The 23,213-nt window shown below is 50.2% G+C and overlaps 1 protein-coding gene across 1 annotated transcript in view; it reads right to left on the reverse strand.

Moving 5' to 3' along the window:
• Positions 1-2,339: 2,339 nt before the first annotated feature.
• The window catches only part of FBXL16 (F-box and leucine rich repeat protein 16), a 97,312-nt gene continuing 76,438 nt past the window's right edge, over positions 2,340-23,213 (reverse strand). The window contains exons 4-6 of the mRNA XM_032774007.2: positions 8,775-8,859; positions 8,103-8,166; positions 2,340-4,757 (exon numbers count right to left, since the gene is read on the reverse strand). Coding sequence (XP_032629898.1) covers positions 4,609-4,757; positions 8,103-8,166; positions 8,775-8,859 — 298 coding nt within the window. The 3' untranslated portion in view covers positions 2,340-4,608. The remainder of the gene's footprint in view (positions 4,758-8,102; positions 8,167-8,774; positions 8,860-23,213) is intronic.

Here is a 23,213-nt window from a genome sequence, read left to right on the forward strand (position 1 = left end):
AAAAGGGGGGTGTCAGAATGGAGCTTGGGGGATCTGGCTCAGAGCTGGGGGATGGAGGGGCATTGGAACAGAGCTGGAAGGGACCAAGACAGGAGCTGGAGGGGGCTTGTGGGGGCAGATCATAGAAGTGGGGGGCAGCAGGGAAGCTAAAAGGGCCTGAAGGAGTCATTGGATCAGAGCTGGGGAAACTGAGGGCTGGACTGAAGGAGGATGGAGGAAGAACTGGTGGGGATGGATCAGCATGGAGGGGAATGAGGGGGACCGTGGAGGGAGCTGGGGCCTGTAAGGGACCATGAGGGAGTTGGGGGGTAGGAGGACTAGACTGGGGTTAAGGGAGAACTAGGCAGGAGCTGGATGGTAGGGGGCTGGATTGGGGCTGGGTTGGGCTGGAAAAGAACTGGTCAGGAGCTAGGGGCTGGATTGAGGCTATGGGAGAGATGGAAGGGGAGTATTTCAGAATTGGGAAGGGGGCCCCAAACCTTTTTGGCATCTGCAGAGAGTCTCCTGGCTTTGTTCAGCACATGGGAAAGCCCAGTGGTCTGGGATCCAGGCCACCCTGCCTGCTGCAGTTTCTGGTACCAAATGCATGCTGGGAGTGGCAGTGGATGTCATAGAGACAGCATAGAGTCCAGGGGCACTAATTCCAGCTAGTAATAAAGACTCTATGACAACCCCTTCCACTTACATCCTGGCTTCATCTAATCAGCAGCTGTTACCTACTGCCCCATACTCAAATCAGGGCACCTATTAACTGCTAAACTGTAAGGACCATAGGGTAGGAACCCGATTTAGTTTGCAAGTGCCATTTCCATTTATGATGCAATACAAGAGCTTCTAACAGCAACAGGTAAGATTGTTGCTGAGCAATGCAAGGCACCTCCTCCCTTCTTAGGCTGTGTATGCTGCATCCTACAGAGCTCCTGGTCCTGCCAGCCTGAGAAGAAGCAACTGAGCTTAGAATTGACAGTATTTCACCACGGGAACCTTCAAACAACTGCTGTGGTCAGCACCCTTTCCTTCAGGCCACCCCTGGCTGAGGTCAGGCATGAAGCAGTGTAGAAAGTGCTGACAATGCTGGGAGGACTTGGGAGAAGAGACACAGAGCAGTCACTGCCTGGCCTTTTTGTGCTGGTGTCTGGGAGATGGCTTTAGATGCTGGAATAGCTACACTGGCATTAGGTCCTGGGGCTGCTTCTCCTGCATTGCAAACTCCATTTCTCCACACCATAAGAGATGGATGTGCTCTGGCTTTTGATTACAATGGGAGAGGAGACTGTCAAGGCACCCATGGACTGTGAGTCAGCCACAGGGTATGAATGAGTGACTCTCCTGACACCACCCCTACAGAATCCCAATCTCTTCATCACGTGCTCCCTCACCCATCCCTAGAAAACAACCCGTTCCTCTCTCCAGCCCAGGAGCTCCACCCAGCTGGCTGCATTGCCATCGACTTCCTTCCTGGAGGAGAGGAGAGGACCAGACAGTAACTGATGAGGGAGGGGGGGCATCCCTTCAAAACCATAAACTCAATCTGTTGGGGGACATGCACAGGATGGGATGTGTGCAAGCAGCAACTGGAGCAGAAACTGGAGCAGCAACTGGAGCAGAAATGCACTGGCACTGGAATGAGCAGTGATTGGAAGATAGCCTGGCTCCCCACAAGTTGATGGGTCTCCTTGGCCCTCACTTCCCCCCAAACAAAAGAGATTTCATCCCCAGAAGACTAAAGAGCCCAGCTGATGAGAGCTGGTTGGGCTGCAGACAGAACAGCTCAGACACTCTTTCCTCTCTCAGGTCCCCCAGCCCCTCCTGGATTGGGACCTGACTGCAGCACAGGGGACACTGTCCAAGCACCCAGATGCTGCTCAGGCACTGGAGCCCTGGGTGCCTCCTGATGGATCGGGGGCAGGGGACCCTGCTGGCAGCTTATGACGGTGAGTAGGCTACAGGGAGATGTAAAGGGCTCCTTGGAGCCAAGGCCCAGCTGGTCAAAGTGGTAGCTACCTGAGAACAGCATGGGAAAGCCTCTCCTTTGGAACCACAAGTGGTCTGGAGGGCAGAGTAGCAAGAAGAGGAAAGCCAGGACCTAGGGTGACCCCCCTGTCCTGAACTGGGCAGTACAGTCCTGAAATGTGGAATTCAAGACTTGGTTCTGGGCTGAATGACTCCAGGACAACATTTTTCCTGGATTCCCAACAGTGCTGCTCTGCCCCTGCCTGAGGTTCAGCCTTCCCAGGGGGCTGAGATGGATCTTAGCCCCACCCCACCATGAGGTCCTGCTCCTGCTCCTCCTCTTCCCCCCCCAAGACTCTACTGCTGGCCAGGATGGGCAGTAGTAAGCGCCAGTCAGGGAGTCTGAGCTGCTGTAGGGAGCACCAGACCTTCTACCTGTCCTGGACAGCATGCCCCAAGGGGGTGGGGACACAGGCCCAGGGCTCCCCACAGCAGCCCTGATTCCCTGGGTGTCTCTTCTTACCCCTGCCTGGCTCTGGCTTCTGGCCTGCCCAGGGGATGGGACCTCAGCGGGAAGAGGAAGAGCAGGGGCTGGGGCCACTGAAGAGGGCATGACTCCTGCATGTGTTCCATTTTGAAAAGGTGGTAATCCTAGTACAGTGGTCCCGAAACTTTTTTAAAGCACCTCCTCCTCCTTACTCGGTCCAGGGCCCCCAGAGATGGGGTGAGTGAGGCAGGACGTGGGAGAAGGAGCGATGTTCAACGGGTGGGCAATGAGTGGGGCAGGACAGGGGAGAGAGAGCCACGCTCCAGGGTTGGAGGGGTGAGTGGGGCAGGACAGAGGAGGGGAAGCCACGCTCCAAGGGTGAACCTCTCTTGGATGGATCAGTTGCTGAGTGCTCCTCCAGACTCCAGCAGCAGCTGCTGCTCTTCCTGCCCCCGCTAGTGGCAGAGGCTGGTTACTGTGAATACCCTGGCAACCCTAAGCTGGGGCTGGGGGCTACAACTGGGGCTGGGGTTGGGTAGGGCCAGAGATGAGCTGGGGCCACAGCAGAGCTAAGTGGCCCTGCCGCTTCCCCCAGATGTTCCTATGCACCCCCCCCGGGGGGCATACCCCAAAGTTTAGGGCCCACTGCCCTAGTAGGATCCCAGACTGGTCTGATTGACATGCTGCCTGCCTTCCCTCTGTCCTAGAAGTGAGCTGGCCTCAAGCTGGGCCTGGGGAAAGATGCTGCCAGGCATAAGGCATACTGCCACACAAATCAAGCCCAGTAGGACACCATAGCTTTCTCACCCCTTCTACAGCCTCCAGCCTCCAGCTCTAGAAGGGAGATAGTTGAAGGAGGCTCAGGCTGGTGGAGGAGGGGGAGCTACTCTAGGCTCCCAGCTACCACAGTTAAACCTGTACTCCAATAAATGTATGTGGATTGGATACAAAGCCACACCAGCTTCACACTGGAAGAGAACTGGAGCTGGGCAGAGGGCTGCTCCATAGGCCCTCCCAGCCCCTGCACATTCCAGAACCTACCTTACCACAAGACTGAAGCAAGCTAGCATGCGAAGGCTGCAGGCTGTTCTGAGAAGAACATCTTATTAACAAAATGAAAACAGCAGTAGGCAACTGTCTACCCAAGATCATGTGACCTTGGGGTTACTGGGTTTTCAGAGGATTGGGTGGGGAGGTGGGTTTGTTTGTGTCTCAGGAAATTTGCTCACGGATCCGTACTTTCAGTGAAAACAATACAATCACGGTCAACATATCAGCTCCATCTTCTGAAGCAGAAGGCAGCCGGCCTGCCAAAAGCCTCAGAACAGGCCCCGTGCTTCTCTTTCACAGCACTGGTCAGTTTATTTTTTAAAATGTCTCCAGCGTGGCAGACCCTGCAGTGTCCCGCTGAAGTAATTAAGAGACAGAGCTAGCACACGGCATCAGGAAATTCATCCTTTCTCCTTCAAGTCTTTCTGTCCCTCAGGATTCTCCTCTTCTCTTCTTAGCTTTCTGGCTCAGCTCCTGCCAACATATGCTATGATGGAAACACTGGTTTCAACCATCCAGAATGGGGAGGAGCTCCAATTAGGCCCCTCCCCCAGATTCACTGCCAAGCCCCACAGAAATGTGGGGGTCTCAGAAAGAACTTCTAACTGCTGTGACATGAGACATTTGGCAGAAACCACATGGGATCCAGCACTGAGGAGGGACACTACGCAGGACATGAAACTGTGCCAACCTGCCCCAACTCTCCAATCGTGGTCATTTATTCACTTTGTTTTGTTTGCTCGTTTTTCGTTGGTATTTTGTTTAGCTGTGATTTTTAAATAATTTTTTTTTCAGGACAGACCATTACAAAGAAGATGAGTGATGGTGTGGAAAATTTACAAACTTTTCAGAGAGATTCTTGCAGGAGATTGTGTCTTATGGAACAGGTGGATGCCCATCTCTATGGAGACAGCATATATCCCTCTCTCTAGGTGTCCTCATCCAATGCATTGATGTGATTAACTAACTCCTGATTGCTGTATACATGGCGGGTGGTTTAAATCAACATCTCTCCCAAAACATAAAATTAAAACGAAATGATAGCTCTGGTTGGTTGATCAGTGCTGGGTTGGGATTGGAGGGGACAGCTCCAAAGGTTGGCTAATCCCTGGGGCTGCTTATTCGATGACCATGCAGTGCGGCAGGTGCTGGGAGAAATACTTGAAAAGCTCGGGTGTGGCGCCAGGACAGTTGGTCAGCTCCAGCTCCTCCAGGTCTTGAAGTTGGACAAGGCCTGAGAGCCCAGTGGTGGTGAGCAACGGGCAGCCTGAAACCAGAAGATGGAAATGCCCAGTGAGTGAGAAGCTATGAGGTACTACCATCTGAGGTAGACATGGAAAAGCTTAGCCATCCCTCTGCTTTGTGGTGGGGAGGAGGGTTGGATTGCTATCAGTCAAGCCCATCTCTAAATACCAGCTGCAAAAGGGAGAGCAATGCCATCAGGGCTCCATCACGTGTCACCTGCATGTCGGCTCTGTTAGGATCATCTGGGTGTATCCCACTAAATTAATTTCCTGCCATCACAGGAGCTTTGGGCAATGGTGAATCTCAGTCTTTCGTATTCTCTGACTTGGTACACAATAGTTCAGGCTCCTGAGGGCTCCAATGATTTGATCTAATGCTGGTTGCTGAGATTGATGTGCAGGTGCTGGAGGGTGTTGGCGGCCTGTGAAAGACTGGAGAGTGGGACAAAATGATCTGGTGGTCCCTTCTGGCCTTAAATTCTAGGGAGTACGTCTACACTGCAAAAACCCCCCACGGCAGTGAGTCTCAGAGCTTGGGTCAACTGACTCGGGCTTGCAGTGCTCGTGTTACACAGCTAAAAATAGCAATGTGGACATTTGGGCTTGGGATAGAGACTGGGCTTCAAGACCCTCCACTCTTGCTGGGTTTCTGAGCCTACAGCCTGAATGTCTATACAGCTATTTTGAGCCTCACAGTACAAGTCCTGTGAGCCCAAGTCAGCTGACCCCGCTTCTGAGACTTGCTGCTGCAGGTTTTATTTTTTAAATATGGTGTAGACATACTGTAAGACAGCAGGTATGTCTGTGTGTGGGGAGACCGCCTGAGTCTCTGGGGCTAGGGAGGACTGCTGTAGCATGCTCTCTCATCTGCAGGTAGCAGGACCAATCCACCCAATTAGACCTCCTCAGCAGCACTGCATCCATCCACTACAGGACATAAGGCCTGGATCTGATCTCCTTTATAGTGGCATAACTCTGTGAAGATTAACGGAGTCACTCCTGACTTATACCACTGTAAGTAGCGCAGAGACCATTTATTCCCAAGCCTCATTCAGAAAGCCAGTACATTTAAAGTGACTAACAGGAAACCTTTTGTGCTATTTTCTTATTCAGTCATCAGATTTTGAGTGATGCTCAAAAGTGCTGCTGCTGTTTTGATTCAGAAGGAAACATGTTTTTCTCTTTGCAGAAACCAGCAGAGGAAGGAGTCAGGTGAGCCAGGGAGTATGAATAGCTCTGTTGAGAGCCTAACAATGGCTCCATGATCATACCTCGCAAATGCCCTCTTGACAAAGGCCAAATCTACCATCATCTCACAACTAAACAGCTGATCTCATCTCACAATGGTTATTATAAGTAATTTATGTCAGAAAAGCTGACTTATGAAGGTGAGATACAAGCAATTATTGTTGTGCCAAAAAAACTGATCTGAGTTTGTTCCTAGAACTATTATCTTAGCATGAGTCTTTAATTTATGCCATCCTCCACATCTGGGTCTTGGGCAGGTTGAGCAATAGCTCTGTTAGCACACCATAGCAAATGAGGACATAAATCCAGTGAATGGGCTTGAGTGGCATAAACCATGAACAGATGGGAGGGCAGATCACTGCAGGGTGCTGTTGACACAAAATGTCACATTGATGTGATGCTCACTAGGGCACGGGGTCGGGGAAAAGATTGCATGAGGCTGCACTAGTGGGTTAGCACCAGGGGGATGGACTAGATGACCTCTTGAGGGCCCTGCTAGTCCTACTTTTTTAGGATTCTCCACTGACTTGTGGCCTATGAGAATCCTTAGAATCCATGGGATCTGCTCTGACATGTGCACCAGTCTCAGAGAGAGGAGAATGAAGCTCAAGTTTCTCCATCAGGCTTTCCTTGGGAATGAAGGAAAGGTCATGTGAAGGAGCAGGGGAAACAATTAATTCACATTGGCACATTGTGACGAAGTGGGACTGTTCTTAATGTTACTGTGTGGGTGCCTCAGTTTCTGGTCGACAATATCTCCTGGAAACTAGTGGCCCGGGCCCTTCCCCCCTGCAAGGGGATGCTAAAGGTGTGGGAGAACAAAGAGGTCAGGTGACCTCCTGGCCTGGGAAAGGAACTCAGCAGAGAAGGAGGGTCTAGAGGTGGTTTCAGTGGGAGCTGGCTGGGGACGGGAAGTGAGGGCAGATGGGGTTGTCTGGCTCGCTGGGCCCCAGAACAGACCCGGCTGAGGGGTCCGGTTCTCTGTACCTACAAGATCTGTTTTAGACCGTGTTCCTGACATCTAATAAACCTCTGTTTTACTGGCTGGCTAAGAGTCATGTCTGACTGCAAAGTGGGGGTGCAGGACCCTCTGGCTTCCCCAGGACCCCCCTTGGGTGGACTAGCTGTGGAAAGAGCACAGAGGGACATATGCTGAATGCTCCAAGGTCAGACCCAGGAAGGTGAAGCAGTGTGAGCTTCTTGTCCTGAAGACAGTCTGCTCCAAGGGAGAGGAGGCTCCCCAAGGTCCTGACTGGCTTTGTGGGGAGCAGTTCCAGAGCATCACCTGGGGACTCTGTGACACACATCCATTTCAGTCAAACACTTTCATGCAAATCAGAACTCCTTTAAAGAAACAGGACGCCGATTCAAACTGCTTGGAAAGGTGGCAGTAAAAGTCATGCCTTGAAGCTTGGGTGGGTAGCAAGAAATGAAACTCTCTGGCTCAGTCTCTGCCCTGTGTGGAGCTGTCATGAATCGTAGTGACTGGGAGCTCTGCAGACTCTAGGGTGGAATTTGGCCCTGTGGATCTGATTTTCAGAAGTGTTGAGCACTTCTTCACTTGACTTCAATTTGACTTTTCAGAAGCTCAGCACTTCTGACAACCAGGCCCCATGAGTTCAGAGAGAACTTGGGAGTGCTGCTGTCCAGAGTGGGAGATGGGCTATAGCTGGAATACCCCAAACAGGACACTAGATAAAGTGAGTGGGGTGATAGCAGTTGATACAGCCAGTGTGTGACAGCATGGAATGTCTGGGTGAAGGAAATCCTCCAGCTGTCTGGACTGGTTCCTCCACTGTCTCTCTTCCTCAACAGAAAGGAGGAGGAGGGTCTTCTTGCCCTTCTGCTTTTTGCAGGAGCTGATCTGCCTCTTGCATTTGCCTCTCACTGGCCAATTTTACCCTCCACAAAGGGTAATTCCAGGCTGGAAGATCATCCTGCCAGCCCACCATTGTATTATGGCCCAGCAACATTCTCCCATGACATTCTAGTGATGGTTCATGAGACTGTGACACAGCTAGGATTACCCCTTGTGTCATGGCCCTGTCCCTAAGCTGAGGGTTCCCCCTCTCCAGAAACCAGTCTATCATCTCAAGAATAAACCACTGTTTGAATCTCACCAGCAAGAGATAACAGGCGCAAACTTCTCATGCCCAGGAGATGCTTCAGGCCGAAGTCTTGTACCTAAAACGACAGAATAGGGAGGAAGGGATCCTGGACTGTCAATACAGAACTAAAAGAATGAACTCTGCTTTTCACTAGCAGCTTCAACTGGAAGATCTCTAAGCACACACCAATAAATTCAGCCTCACCTCTCCACTGGTATGTAGCTATCATTCCCCTTTGACTGAAGGGGAAAATTAGGCAGAGAGGTTATATATCTTGACCAAAGTCAGAGCGGAGACAGACCCCACATCCCCTGACTCCCAGTTCACTGCTCTAATCAATAGACACCAATGCTCGCTACTTGCTAACTTACTGAGCATCTATTTGAAATGAGCCATTTTGCTCTGCATCAAATGCCATATATTCTGCAGGCTCCACATGCATCCCCTGGAGATGTTTTGGGTAGCTTTATCCACATTTAATAATAGTGCCCCAGGCAAGTCACTGTTATCATTACAATCATGTTACTTATCACTGACACAGCATTTTTCAATCCATTGATCTCAAAGCACAGTGCTGAGGCAGCCATTCCAGCGTGTTAGTAGCTCCCTACTGGGGAGATGCGTCAAAGGAGATCTAACCCTAGCAAGCGGCATGGCTTGCATTGTCCTTTTCTGTTCACCTACCTGGCAGCACCAGCGGAGGTACAGGCTCCTAAGGGATGACATGGTGGATAAGTAACTGAGTCCAGTGTCTGTAATCCGCACACACCTGTGGACAGAAGCACAGTGTCACAAGAAAGATGCCAGTAGGGAAGGAAGGCTGAATCCTTTTTGCCTCAAAGATAACATCATCTGCAATATCAGTCGTAGATGACTGTTCGGTGGCCCTGGGTAAAGTGAGTATCACACAGAGGTGTCCACATCACAAAAGCTACCACCGCAATTGTCAGCTTCTTTGGCTGTCTCATAAGAGTAACTCAGATGGGCTGGGCATAGAGCCTGAACTTCAAGCCCATGTCTAAGGGGCGTCGGTGACATTCCCCTGGTGTTATCTGGACCAGTGATCTTATGGGTCACTCCAATCCTTGACTCTGGGAGCCAGCCTTACCCTGCTGTGCTGTGAGAACCCCCCTACTCCTGGGCTGTTCATGCATAGCCTGTAGCATGTAAGCTGCTCCCAGCTACGTAAGTGAGCACTTTTGGCCAGCCACTGCTTGGATTGTGCAACTGAATGACATTAGCCAGTATCTTCGGTCCCAGACACAACCCTAGGAACCTCAGTCTTGCAATGTCCAGTTATGTCCACTGGATGCTGCAAGCTTATATGTGTTCATCAATTTAACAAATTGATGTGTAGCAGGCTTGTTATCCCAAGGGGAGTGTCTGACATGCTTCAAGCAAAACACACTGCTTCAGGTAGAATAAACAAATAAATTTATTAATGATAAAAGATTAGATATTAAGTATTATAAATCAAACACAACAAGTCAGATTTGGTCAAATGAAATAAAAGCAAAACATTCTAAGCATAACAAACGTCTCTCCCTTTTATCATTTCCTTTCTTCCCTCTTGGCTTTGCCCCGCCTCCCACCTTCATTACCTCATCATAGTCCCAAACTGACCAAAGGAAGAGGGGATGACTCACTCAAGAGTCCAACAGATCCTTTGTTGCTGCCTAGGCCAGCGTCCTTTGTTCCTGTGAGGCTGGGCTGGGTTTGTTCCATACATGCCCTGATGAGGTATAAACTGCCCTTCTGCTCCTGGAGAGTTTTGCCTGGGCTTGTTTTAAGCCATGAGGACACATTTTTCAGCCCCATAACTATATACACATTAAATTACAACCTATTACTATAACAACAATGCTCAGTGCATCATGAGCATTCTGAAGACACCCATCATAAACTTTGCATTGGATACCACACAATCATATTATAAGGATGATCTTGGCGGGGGGTGCAAGGTGTTCCCCTGAGGAACAGAGTGCCACAGTGTCTACAGAGTAGTGACCAGGCAGTGTCCAGGGAAGGTTGTAGTGATGCTCCGCATGCCCTTCCCACTCTGTGGGGAAACAGACAATTCATTCCCAGGACTGTCAATCCAAAATTTTTCATCAGCACTAGGCTCACTGAAAAAAAACCACCACTAGTCAATAGCGACCTCCGTACTGGTTGACTCTCTATAGTCTTCACATAAGGAACTACCTGAATTCTACTTCTCCAATGCTGGATCTATGGTGACATATCCACTGGCACTTGAGGGCAACACACACACACACACACACAGAGAACGGCCATGACTGTAGAGGAAGGGCTAGATCCCCAGGAGGTATAAAAGTCAGTATAGCCCTCTGACTTCACTGGTGCTATGCCAGTTTACACCATCTGAGGATCTGGCTTGGAGAGGTTGTTGGAGAGACTATGACCCAAATCAGGTCCTATCAGGCAACCCAGCAGGTGCTCATTGTTGCAGGATGACTGGTGGCTTTAAGGGCTGTCATTAACTAGCTGCTTCTCAGCCTGAGTGGGCAGGACCTATGAAGGGTCAGATGATAGTTTATGGGACACCTAGGCCTTATAAAAGGACTGAGAGAGATCAGTTTGGGAGCTGAAACCACAGGGAGTAAACAGAGGTCCCCTTGAGCCAGGATCTGACGATAGTACTCCAAGGGAACCAGCCTGTGTGCCTAGTGCTCTCTCCCAGAGCCAGAAAGACTTGCAAAGGTAACTCAGAGGGTGGGTTGAAGAGAAGCCCCAGTGGCCAGAAAAACCTTTTATTTGTTGGTACTTTTTCATTTAGACTTTTGCTATTTCAGCAGGGATTAAGTTTGTCTGGGACTTGGCCAGAGAGCTAAGGCACATCCCCAGCACAGACCAGTGCATGAAGAGGTGAGGAGACCTATCTTGGGGGAAGGAAACTGAGGCAGGGAGTGCCGGCAGTGCCACACTCAGTAGCAGGTGACATTTTGGAGTAGCCACGCTCTACAATACTCTGGCATTCTTTACTTGAACTTCCTTCCACTATATTTATTGGTCACCATACTCTTCTCTGCCTACTGTCACCTGCATCTCCCTTTGGAGATGAGCTGCTAGAAGCCCTCCATTCGATATCTTTTCTTTCTTTGAGATACTGGCACTGGATGCTTCATACCGCCAGGACTGGCCCATTTCCTGGCTTTAGGAAGAAGTCTCCAGGAAGCACCACCATGCAAGGGAGTCCTGTGGCTAGTGGGAGGAGGAATCAGGTCAGGTTGGGCCTCCAGAATGGGGCCAAAACTAAATCATCCTGCTTTCACTTCCCAGCAAGGACCTCCTTCCTGCCTTGGAGACCTGCCCCCTTTTTCCCTATGTCACACAAGAAAACAGCAGGGGATGGGTGGCTCAGAGCAGCAGAGACTGTGAGGGATAGGGAGCATGGGCGATGTTGCATGTGGAAGAAGAGGATGGCAGGATAGGTGTGGTTTGAGGGAGCATGCAGTAAGGTGCCTGCTGGAGGCCTTTGACATGACATAAGAGGGAGGATGGAAGAGGAGGAAGGGAGGAAGAAGATTGCCCAGCACAGGTAAACTTGGCTCCCATCCAGGATGGGCCATCCTTCACCTTACAACCTTAAGTCCAGATCCTCAACTGCTGTAAATCAACAAGGCTCCACTGAAGAGCTCTGATAGCTTACAGCAGCTGTGAATCTGGCCCGGGGGCTCCAAGGATCAATGGGGTTGACAATATGTAAGGCACTGCATAGTGCTCTCAGCATCATGCACAATCTGTTTAGCAGAGAGAGGCCAATGGGTGCAGAGCAGATGCAAACCATGCAACTGCATGACTCCAAACAAACCCAGGAGGTTCAACAAGTTAGGCTCATTTCCCCTCCCCATCCCACCGCTTTTTCATCTTGCTCTGTGCATCGGCATGAGCTGATGCACAGGACCACCACGAGGAAGGCCCTTTGGATACTTCTGGTCTGAGAGCAAGATAGCTAGTGAAGAGGCCTGTGCTTTTTTTAAGTTTCCTGATCCAGGTCTGCTGACTCCAGAGGCAGTTCAGAGAAGTGAGGTTGAGCCTTCACACGTGGGTGGGATGGGATTCCTCTGAACTGAATCCTAGAGGGTGTTCTCATCATAAGTAGAGATGAGTCTGAAGAGCAGAGTTCTGATCCAGATTTTCCAAAATAGGCGGGGGGCGGGGAGGGAGGGAGGGAGGTGCAAGAGCTTGGATCTGGGAATTTGGTTCAGGCCCATCTCCAATCTCGGGGCCAGAAGCAGGATGTATCTTCCCCCAAAGACTGGAAGGTAGAATACCCCTCCTTCCCTTCTCTCTCTCTTCCTCACCCTTCTCTATTTGCCCTTTCTCTCCATTTCATATATTGCCCAGGGGGAAGGCTGTTCCATTATGAGCAGAAACCATGTTTGGAGACTTAGGGCTGGTTTACACTAGGGGAGGGGATCAATCTAAGATACGCAACTTCAGCTATGTGAATAACATAGCTGAACTCGAAGTATCTTAGATCGAGTTACCTACTGTCTTCACGGCTCGGGATCGATGTCCGCGGCTCCCCCTGTCGACTCCGCTACCGCTGTTTGCATTGATGGAGTTCTGGAGTCGACAGGAGCGCGTTCGGGGATCGATATATTGCGTCTAGATGAGACGCGATATATCGAACCCCGAGAAATCGATTGCTACTCGCAGATACGGCTGGCAGTGAAGACATACCCTGAATGCCAGTTTTAGCTCACAATTTTCCAAATGCTTTTCCATGTGCCACCCTCGCCCTCTGGTGGGGACTGAGGGGTATCCATGATCCAAACACACCAGTGACATTTCCTTATGGTTAGGGCCCTACCAAATTCACAGTCCATTTTGGTCAATTTCTCAGTTATAGGATTTTAAAAATTGTAACTTTCTGATTTCAGCTATTTAAATCTAAAATTTCATGGTGGTGTAATTGTAGGGATCCTGACCCAAAAAGGAACGGTCTGTGTGGAGGTGGGGGAGGGAGGGTCACAAGGTAATTGTAGGGGGGTAGCGGTATTGCTATCCTTACTTCTGCGTTGCTGCTGGTGGTGCTGCCTTCAGACCTGGGTAGCTGGAAAGTGGTGGTTTCTGGCAGATGCCCAACTCTGAAGGCAGAGCCACTGCCAGCAGCAGTACAGAAGGAAGAATGGAATGGTATGGTATTGCCACCCTTGTGTGCTGCTGGTGGGGCACTGCCTTCAGAGCTGGGCATCTGGCCAATAGCTGCCGTTCTCCAGCAGCCCAGCTCTGAAGGCCGCACAGAAGTAAGAGAGGCAATACCACAACCCCCTAAAATAACCTTGTGATTCCCCTGGCAACTTACTTTTGGGTCAGGACCCCCAATTTGAGAAACGCTTGTCTCCCCCCATGAAATCTGTATAGTATAGGGTAAAGGCACACCAGATTTCGGGGCGGGGGGGGTGGAGGGAGGGGAGACCAGCTTTCACAGTCTGTGATGCATTTTTCACAGTCATGAATTTCATAGGGCCCTACTCATGGTGCTCTGGATGGGAAAGGAGCACAGTAGCATTTCTGACCACAGCTGTGTGATGTTCTGTACCTTGGAGGGAACATCCAGCACCCCCATGTTCATCCTTATAATATGATTGTGTGGTATCTAATGCAAAGTTTGTCATGTCGAGTGTCTTCAGAAGGCTCATGATGCACTGAGATATAGATTCAAGGACTGAAAGGGACCTTGGGAAGTCATTGAGTCCAGTCCCCTGCCCTCATGGCAAGACCAAATACTGTCTAGATCATCCCGGATAGACATTTATCTAACCTACTCTTAACTATCTCCAGAGATGAAGATTCCACAACCTCCCGAGGCAATTTATTCCAGTGTTTAACTACCCTGACAGTTAGGAACTTTTTCCTAATGTCCAACCTAAAGCTCCCTTGCTGTAGTTTAAGCCCATTGCTTCTTGTTCTATCCTTAGAGGCTAAGGTTAACAAGTTTTCTCCCTCCTCCTCATAACACCCTGCTATCATGTCCCCTTTCAGTCTTCTCTTTTCCAAACTAAACAAACCTTCTTTCAGCCTTCCTTCATAGATCATGTTCTCAAGACCTTTAATCATTCTTGTTGCTCTTTTCTGGACCCTCTCCAGTTTCTCCACATCTTTCTTGAAATGCAGTGCCCAGAATTGGACACAATACTCCAGTTGAGGCCTAACCAGCGCAGAGTAAAGTTGAAGAATGGCTTCTCATGTCTTACTCACAACACATCTATTAATGCATCCCAGAATCATGTTTGCTTTTTTTGCAACAGCATCATACTGTTGACTCATATTTAGCTTGTGGTCCACTATAACCCCTAGATCAGGGGTCGGCAGCCTTTCAAAAGTCGTGTGCCGAGTCTTCATTTATTCACTCTAATTTAAGGTTTCACGTGCCAGTAATACATTTTAACATTTTTAGAAGGTCTCTCTAAAAGTCTATAATATATAACTAAACTATTTTTGTATGTAAAGTAAATAAGGTTTTTAAAAAGTTTAAGAAGCTTCATTTAAAATTAAATTAAAATGCAGAGCCCTGCAGACCGGTGGCCAGGACCCGGGCAGTGCGAATGCTGCTGAAAATCAGCTTGCGTGCCACCTTTGGCATGCGTGCCATAGGTTGTGCATATGGTTGCTTTGCCTAGATTGCTTTCTGCATTCTTTACTTCTAGAGAGGTCTTTCCATTTTTGTGTAACTATTGTTTTTCTAATGGATTGCCGTTTGGTTTTGTTAACTTCATACTGTTTCCTTCAAGCGCTATTTCTCATTTGTCCGATATTTTGAATTATGACATCTTATCTTGCAAATAGTTTTGCCATTCAGTTTTGGTATATTTGCAACTAAATATAGTTTTGCCCATTGATTAGAGGATGGTCTAGTCACTGATGCGATTTAGAGATTTTAGACGTAAATCCAATTTAACGGCGTGTAGTAATAGAGGCTTTTATATTGATAGTGAGGGCTCTTAAGCAGTTTTGTTTTCAATGGAGAGTAGCGTAAACCTGGTATTATATATTAGGACTAGTGTGGCCGGCCTCGATGGTATTGGCTAGGCGGAGGGTTCCAGGTCACATTGTGACTGCTTGGGCAATCCGATGGAATGCAGTGGGAGGTGAGAAGGGAAAGCGCGGAACTTCTTGGTTTTTAATTTCTGTTTGCCCAGGATGGAGCTCTGATACATGGTGGCCGATGCGTTCCAAATCAAAGAGGTTCAGTGACATAGAGAATACTGGATTGATGTGTGGGTATGCGGGACAAATTATTCTATAGAGTACATTAGAGAGAAGAAATGCCAAGCATTTCAAGAAATGTCCAGGCTATGATACAGAGTCCACAGCAGAGGTGTGCGTGAAGCGTAAGGAAAGCAAAGATGAATGGTGTCATGGGAGGGAGGGGATACTGAGGAATCGTCAGCTATCCACAGTGCAGTCCGTATCGAGAAAGTTTGATTCTTGGTTGAGCTTCCAATGCTGTTAGGGGTACGTGTCTGGGGTGGTTAGGGTATAAGCCTTGTCATGTTACGCTGCGTCTCTGAAAGAAAGGGATAAATATTTTGGATTTTTTCGATGGTACCTAGTGCTATGATTGCATGGTAGCTGGGATGCTTGGGCGTGGAAGAGGTATTGCTCCTTCCTTTCCGGTGGCAGATGGTGAAATGATTGTATTGTTCTAATCATCCTGTGAGTGCTGCTGCTGGTGGGGGGTGGGTTTGGTGTGGCTGGGTAAATATCGGATGTTCTGGTCTTCCAGTTGGTACGAGAGTGGTTTAAGAGTTTCATCATGAGAAGTGGGGGTGATCGCATCGCCCATCCCTTTATGTGTAAGAAGATTTGTACTGCTGGATATATTAAGAGGGGATCTGGCTCTCTCCCAGCCATTTATGTTTGCTGGATATATAGAGGCTGGAGGCTGCTTCTATTTTATTCAGTAACAAGTAGTGTTTTATTTCGCTGTTTATTCTTTCATCAAACAATGGGGGGGGGGGCGGGGGGGGGGATGCCAAAGTGAGCCGATGACGTTTGGGGAGGGAGGTCTGGGTGGGTTGTTGCATGGACACCTTATGATTGGATGCTGGTCATGATATCTGCAGGATTGCACAGGAGCCTTGTGGTTCTGATTCTCCCCTGTAACTTGGCATATTCCTATGGCAGGGAATGGGATATTTTTTGATACTTAGAAGTGATCAGGGAGTCTTCTTCTTGTTGGTTGTGCAACGTTACGCATCAACCAGGGAGAAGGTCCATTTGGTTATGGGGTGGGCAGAGAGGAAGTGTGTATGATATGAGAGTATCATTCATCTAATCATTCTGCTAGTTTACAGTATGGTAGTGGGTGAGCAGACATAGCGCTGTGTATTTCTCAGATAGATGACGGCAGCTGAGAAGTTGGGCTTTCTGTTCCAGTCTCGGCTGAGCCAGTGCTCATTCCGGGATGCAGTCAAAGTGTTTCATAGAAAATGCAGCCGTGCGCCAAGGGCTGCTGTGTAATCCCAGTTTCAGGGCAGCACAGCCGTGATTGCCACTTTCTGGTGCAATGTCGGCAGTGTGCTCCAGGCAATGGTATGCGAGAGGTGCAGACTCTGATAATCGTTTTTTGTGCCCTGAAAATACCTAGTTGTGACGCAACAACGTGCTGGCTGAGGCTCTGGAGAAACATAAAACATCCAAGTCCTGCCATGGCATATACAGCCGGGGGATGACACGAGAGATGCCAGCTAGACAAGCGGTATGCTCTCTGCTGGACCCATCTCCACCCCTGCACGTCGAAGCGCCTCTCCAGCAAATAAAAAAGGTGTACCTTGACGCTGTGGGGTGGGGGGGGGCTGGGGTGGGCGGGCTGGGGGTTGTGACTGGGTGGGGGGTAGGGTGAGGCGTCGGGGGCGGTGGGCTGGGAGGGGGAGGGGAGGGGGATGGGGCGGGGGGGGGGGTGGGGGGGCGGGGGGGCGGTGTGGGGAGCGGGGGTGGGGCTGGGGGTGGGGGGGTGGGCTCGTCAGGTTCTTTCTGTGTGGCTTCTGGTGCTTTTGTGGCGGCGGCTGTCGTGGCTGGGGCCTGGCGCGCTTGTCGATTCAAAATGTGCGAGCTGCTTTCAAAACTGGACTGCGTCTGCTATCGCGTGTGGCCCACATGTGAGGGGATGCCGATCATCCACGGGACTGTGGCAGACATCGGGCCTCTCTGATCAGATACCCCGCTCTGCTCACAGCCGGTGCATCGGGGAGACAGAGCTCAGTCTGCTTGCGGTCTGAGGGTGGGGGGGGGGGCCCGTGTGCTGCGGGTGGAGGGTGGTGGGTCCCGTGTGGTTGTTGCGGGGCGATCGTGGGTGGCTATGGGTCGGTGGCCGGGCGACGTTTGGAGGTGTGGTGGACGACCAGGTGCCGTGAGCGCTTCTGTGCTCGACAGAGGTGGCGTTTTCACAGAGCTGTAGGAGGTTGTGTTACTGCAGAACGGCTTAGTTTTGTGGTTGCGGTAGGAGGTGCAAATGATGGAAAGGGAAGTGTGTGGCGCGTGCGAGCGTGCACGTGAGGGGTAGATACAAATAAGCTCTGTTACTCCTTAGCAGATATAATCCTCGGGATACTCGCCTTCCCTTTTGAGAGACGCGTAATTAGACTGTCACAGAACACAAAGGAAGACCGCTATGTATCGGGAGGATAAATGTATGCTAGTGAGGTTCTAGGAGTAGCGCAATCGTGGATTCAGGCTGGCCCCAAGGGCTCGAGATGGATCTCAGCAGGAAGGGAGACTTTATTGTCCCCTTCTTGTCAGAGACAGTACTACTACTCTCCAAATCGCTAGCAAAAATTCGAATTCCATCGGAAAGAGAGTCATTCTATAAAAAGAACTCATCCGAGTCCGGCCTGCCCGGTCTCGCGCCCCGCTTGTCTCATTAGCTGGCCGAAGGCTTGGTGTTGGCATTTGGTGGTGCGTGGTACTGCAGAAGGGTGGTTCTGGCCACCCACGCGAGACTGCATAGTTAGCAGAGGCTTTTATGACTCCTCTGCCTGTAACACTGAGCCCTCTCCGTTTCTACGGAGTCCATCAAGTACGGTGACCGCTCGAAATCCCACACCACTTCCCCAATCCTCACAATTGTCGTCCAGCTCTCTTTCACCGACACCATGAGTAGCATTAGAGCCTCCTCTCACTGGATGCCACTGTATAAACGTCCAGCTGCATGGAGGGGTACTGTACTTGCGATGTATCTCAGAGCTGGCTAGTTGTCACCCTGTTGATGAGATCAGGAGGTTGGTCTGCTTCTTGTACTGGTTACGAGTCGACAAAGTTTGCCCTCCTCTGCAATGAATTGGCAGATCACTGGCGTGTTCTGAGAGGACACTGCCTGAGATTACATTCCTGGGCAATCTCACCTCCTTCTCTGTTCGACTGATGCTCTGCCAGGCTGCTTTCAGCTTAAAGCGTCGTGACTCCGCGGGGAAATTGCAGCTAAAGAAACGATGAGACGCGGAACTGTTGCTGTTCTCAAGGATGTCTCTCCCATTATCCGATCGCAGAGAGGCTCTGCTGCTGCAGGAGCCTTCAAGACCCAGGCCACACGGGCATACCATCAAATGCCTGAGCCTCGCTTCTCTAATACATATGCTCGCAGTGGGGGGTTCTGCACTCCCATACCTGTGAATACACCTCGGAGCTTGTCGGCCTTCGCTCGTTCATCTCTGCTTTGACTCTGCACTCTGCATCGATGGTCAGCGCATGGCATGGTGAGGGAGCCACAGCCACATACTTCTTGGCAGATCAGTCGGCAGTCCTTCCCTAATCGCTGAATTCTCAGACGCTGAAACTCCGCCTCTGCCCGTCCACAGCCTGGCCCGGAGACAGAGCAGAGCGCTGTACGGAGGGGTGGTGTCCCTTGTCACGTGTGGAATGCGGCCGCGGATGGAGGGACTGGTGCTGGCGAACGGATCGTTTATTGACGGCCAGATTAGTTGCTATGCATAGGCTCCGCAATCCCATTCAATGATATCAGCCAGGACTGGGGGCGTCTGCTTGTCCTGGTTGACCCCATTGCGTCTATGACTTGACCAAAGGCGGCGGGCTGTTCGTAGGACCACAGGTTGCTAGGGGGCTGTACCAAATCCGTCCATTGCTATGCAACAGAACGATACAGCAACAGAGCGTTCACGGTCCTCAACAAGCTTAGAGGAGCAAATATCTTGTACTTTGATAAGTCTCATTTTGCTGTTCCAGTCAGAGTTACACAGTTCTGCGACACTGAATCTATACAGTCGACTCACACACGTCAAAGTGAGCTTTTGGAGTCACGTATGGTGATTTCGCATTCACTTCTGGCTTGAGCAGTGGATATGGAATAGGATGAAAGCGCTGTTCTCGAGCGATCATAATTCTTTATCGTATGGAACGAGGAAGGGATCCACAACTCCATGGGACTTAACAGTGTGCTGTGTTCTTGTGCTGCGCAAGACAGATACATAGGGCTCGCGCTTTTTCAATGAGACTACTGAGGAATTACACAAGAACATACGGCGAGCTGTGCCTTATGGCTGTGCTGTGATGGGTTGCAGCCGGCGGATATTGCTGCTGTAGATTCGAGGCTTCCTGGGGTTGCTGGCTGTGTACAGTGGGATTTGCGCTGCCGTCTGAGCCTGAGCGATGCTGTATGAATTGACGTAGTCTTCAGGGAGAGTGTTTGTCCATCTTAGAGGTTCCACCACTAGTACCATTTGAGTATGCCATTTCAGTCCTTCTGGGCTGGCTTTAGTAGCTTGTGATACTTGAAAGCGTCCGCATGAAGATCCCAACTGTGGCTATAGCAGGTTCTGGGCAGAATGACTAGCCGATTCTCACTTTTCTGCGGTACTACAGAGAGAGTAGAGAAGAGTGACAACCAGGCGTGCTGACTATTTTCATGCTGAGTGACGCGCACGCCCCATAGGCAGTGCTACTGGTGCTCTGCACGTTATCCAGTTCCGTCCAGGGCATACTGGCTCGCGCGAGAGCTAGTTAGTGTACCTTCCACTTGTGACCTCGGACAACATATTAATCACTGAGCTGCAATTGAGGCCCTGAGCTGTGCCTCATCCCCTAAACGCTGACATTCAAACACAACTCAAAGTGGGGGCGGTAGCGGGGGGTTTAACCCGTGACTATGCCCCCTGAGTGCTCTCATCAACTCGCAGAAAAGTGCAGTTATTCACGAGTGGTCACTGTAAGAGCACACGAATTGGAACATGGCTGGTTCTGAAATAGAGAGTTCAGGTAGACTCCAGTATAGCTTTCGGGGCTGGCCTTCCTGGGGTGAAGGTTATCATCCGGAATTGGAGACGTACATAGTGTGGCGATTGGGACTCTCCACTCTCATTCTCGAACAGACTACAAAATTGCGTTGCACATGTCCCAGACAGGAATGTAGATTGGGGGCACCCAGCCCAGGAACTTCTTGACTGCTCGTTTGGAAGGCTGTCCCCCATATTGAAAGAAGTTTGTGATCGGCGTTGAGTTTCAGGTTCTTATTCTTAACGCGGATGCTCTGTCGCTCTGTGCTCTAGAGCCCAGCCGGATATAGGATCTTCACCTTCCTGTGGCCCAGATAGATGGAACATGGTGTGAAGGGAATAAGAGGAGTTAGATAACAAGATCACAGCGGCACAAGAAGGACAATTTTGTGGTTTTATATTGCCGCTGTGGACTACTGAACATTAGCTATTACATCGAGACCCTTGCACACAGGATGACTTCAAGCTCCAGTTACCCTGTTTATGGGCTGGATTTTCGCCAAAGCATAAGAAGGGCAGAGGCTCCACCCTCTACGTACGCCTGACGAACATTTACGCTCTTCCTCTCCAGAAATACCCTTGTGGAATGCCATCTCTGCAGGGTCCTCCCCGTCAGGCTCTGTACGATGCTGATGAGTCTAGCATTGCTCACCAGTTTTATTGGTATTCATTTAAGGGGCAGCCATGGGAGCTGCAGGCCACTCCATAGATGTGGCTCATGAACAGGAGAAAATTACATACAGACAGGCATGGAATTCGATTAGTCTCCGCTCGCAGTGATGGTTTGCGTTCTTAGCCTGAAGTCCCTGCGCTCAGCTGTATGACCAGCTGTGTACCTCTCAGCAAAGAACGCACTTGAGTTCTCGCCTGCATTCCATTAACAAACAGCTCGGGAAACTGCCATGTGGAGCGCCCAACTCCAAGACTAAAGATGGTTTCACAGGAATGAGCCAGCATCCCTGGGCTGAAATAACAGTCAGGGCACTTATGTCGAAGGTGAGAAAGGCAAGATCGTGCCCCAACCTATGACTGTCACTAGGAATTGTAATTGGTCTGGCTCCCTCTGAATGCGTAGTGTCACTCAGTGAGATATACATTCCTGATGCAGCCACTAGTCCAACTGGCACAATGGTGTTGAATGCCTCTCAAAAGAACGAACATAGGGTTGCCCTTCATTAGAGTTGGGATACTGCTGAAAAGTTAGCTGAGATAGTCTAGGAGTAGCAGGTCCCATCAGGGGGATGGAATACCGATGGAGATGCAGCTGGTGTCTTATATAGAGAAATCGATTGCTCTAAGAAATAGGCGATGCTCTAGGGCGTGGAGATCCACACTCCACTGACTATGGTGCCAGTAGCTACACTGCTACTGGTAGAGGGGGTAGTAAGCTCGGAAAAGGTGAGCAGCAGGGAGTGGCCTCACTGTCTGCACCCTACGAGTCTTTTGGCAAGGCTACACATAATCCTGACCGCAACCTAACTTGGGTCATGCGCTGATGGTGGCGAGTCAAGCAGCATGAAGAATGCCAGGAGAGCTCCCTCCGCTGAACTCACCAGCCAGTTGTAAAATGCTTCTGCACTGGAGAGAAAGCCGACCAACACCCATACGGGCTGCAGGCCGGAGGGAATGAACGTCCAAGTGCTCTGTGCAATGCAGATGGCCCTGGGACAGGACATTGGTCATCGACCTCCCCCCTGTACTGTCCAACTGGCGAAAACAGGAAATAGGGGAAGAGCAAATCCTGAAAGAGCGATTACCAAGACCTGCTCTCTACCCCATTCCACCAGTGTTCTTCAGCCCCTGCTGCACCTGTGCCTCGTGGAGGAAGGTGGCTCAGTGAGGAGAGTGCCAATTTCACCATAAGCTCCACCGCATGCTCAATAAGTCAAAGAGTAGCAGCGCCTTAAAATGTAACTCATGATTAGGCCAGGCTGTACCCCTGTCAAAACATCCCCCATCTGTAGCATGAAGACTTCTCACTGGGGGGGCCCAGGTACCTTTCCTCTCAGACTGTTCAGGCGGAGGATGGTGAGAAGAACCTGTTGCTGGTTACAGTTGCCAGGTTCTCGGACCCAACGGTTCTGAGCAAGAGGTGGGGTAGTTACTGGAATTGGGCCAGAGGATGAGCCCATTGCAGAGAGAGCTGAGGACTGAACATTTTGCCACTGTATCTGAATAGTTCAAAAAAGCACCTTGCCACAACTTATTAACTCTAGCTGCTGGACAGACTCAGACTGCTGCACTGAGAAGAGATGTTCACAAGTACCCAGTGAGCCAACGAAGAAACAGAAACCAATTCTGCTTGCCCAGCCATGTCTGCACATCTCTCCTATCTCCCCTTCAAAGCCCTCTCTGCTTCCAGCTCCCAAAGCACAGAGAGCTGACCTCACACAGCTTCTGACTCGCGCCATGGCAGACCAGAGTGACACGCAGATGTTCTGATCCAAAACCAAATTTGCTTTTCAGCTGATAATCTCTGCGCTGTGGAAGCAGAGCAGGGAATGCCTCCCATCCCCCAGCCACGACTGGAAGGAAGTGGCCATGAACCAGCAGCAAGGGCATTCAGCAAGCCTCTTGACTCATCCGTACCCTGTCATTTTCTGTCTACGAAAAAATACCAAATGCATAAACAGTGAACTCGGAGTGAGACGGATAACAGCATTTTGTAATCATCACTGGGAACGTGCGACAGCACATCCTTAGCGCCTGAGAGACAGAAGGCAAATTATCCACATTTTTATAGAGGGAAGCTCATAAGAAGATATGTGATTATGTTTACAGAAGATTAAGGTAGAGCTGAGACTATGAATTTCAGATGCTGACCTGCTCCCACTGTCTTCACTTCGCAACCTTCCCTCGGGAAGGA

This window comes from Chelonoidis abingdonii, chromosome 9 (assembly GCF_003597395.2).
Source record: "Chelonoidis abingdonii isolate Lonesome George chromosome 9, CheloAbing_2.0, whole genome shotgun sequence".
In the NCBI taxonomy this organism is placed as follows: Eukaryota; Metazoa; Chordata; order Testudines; family Testudinidae; genus Chelonoidis; species Chelonoidis abingdonii.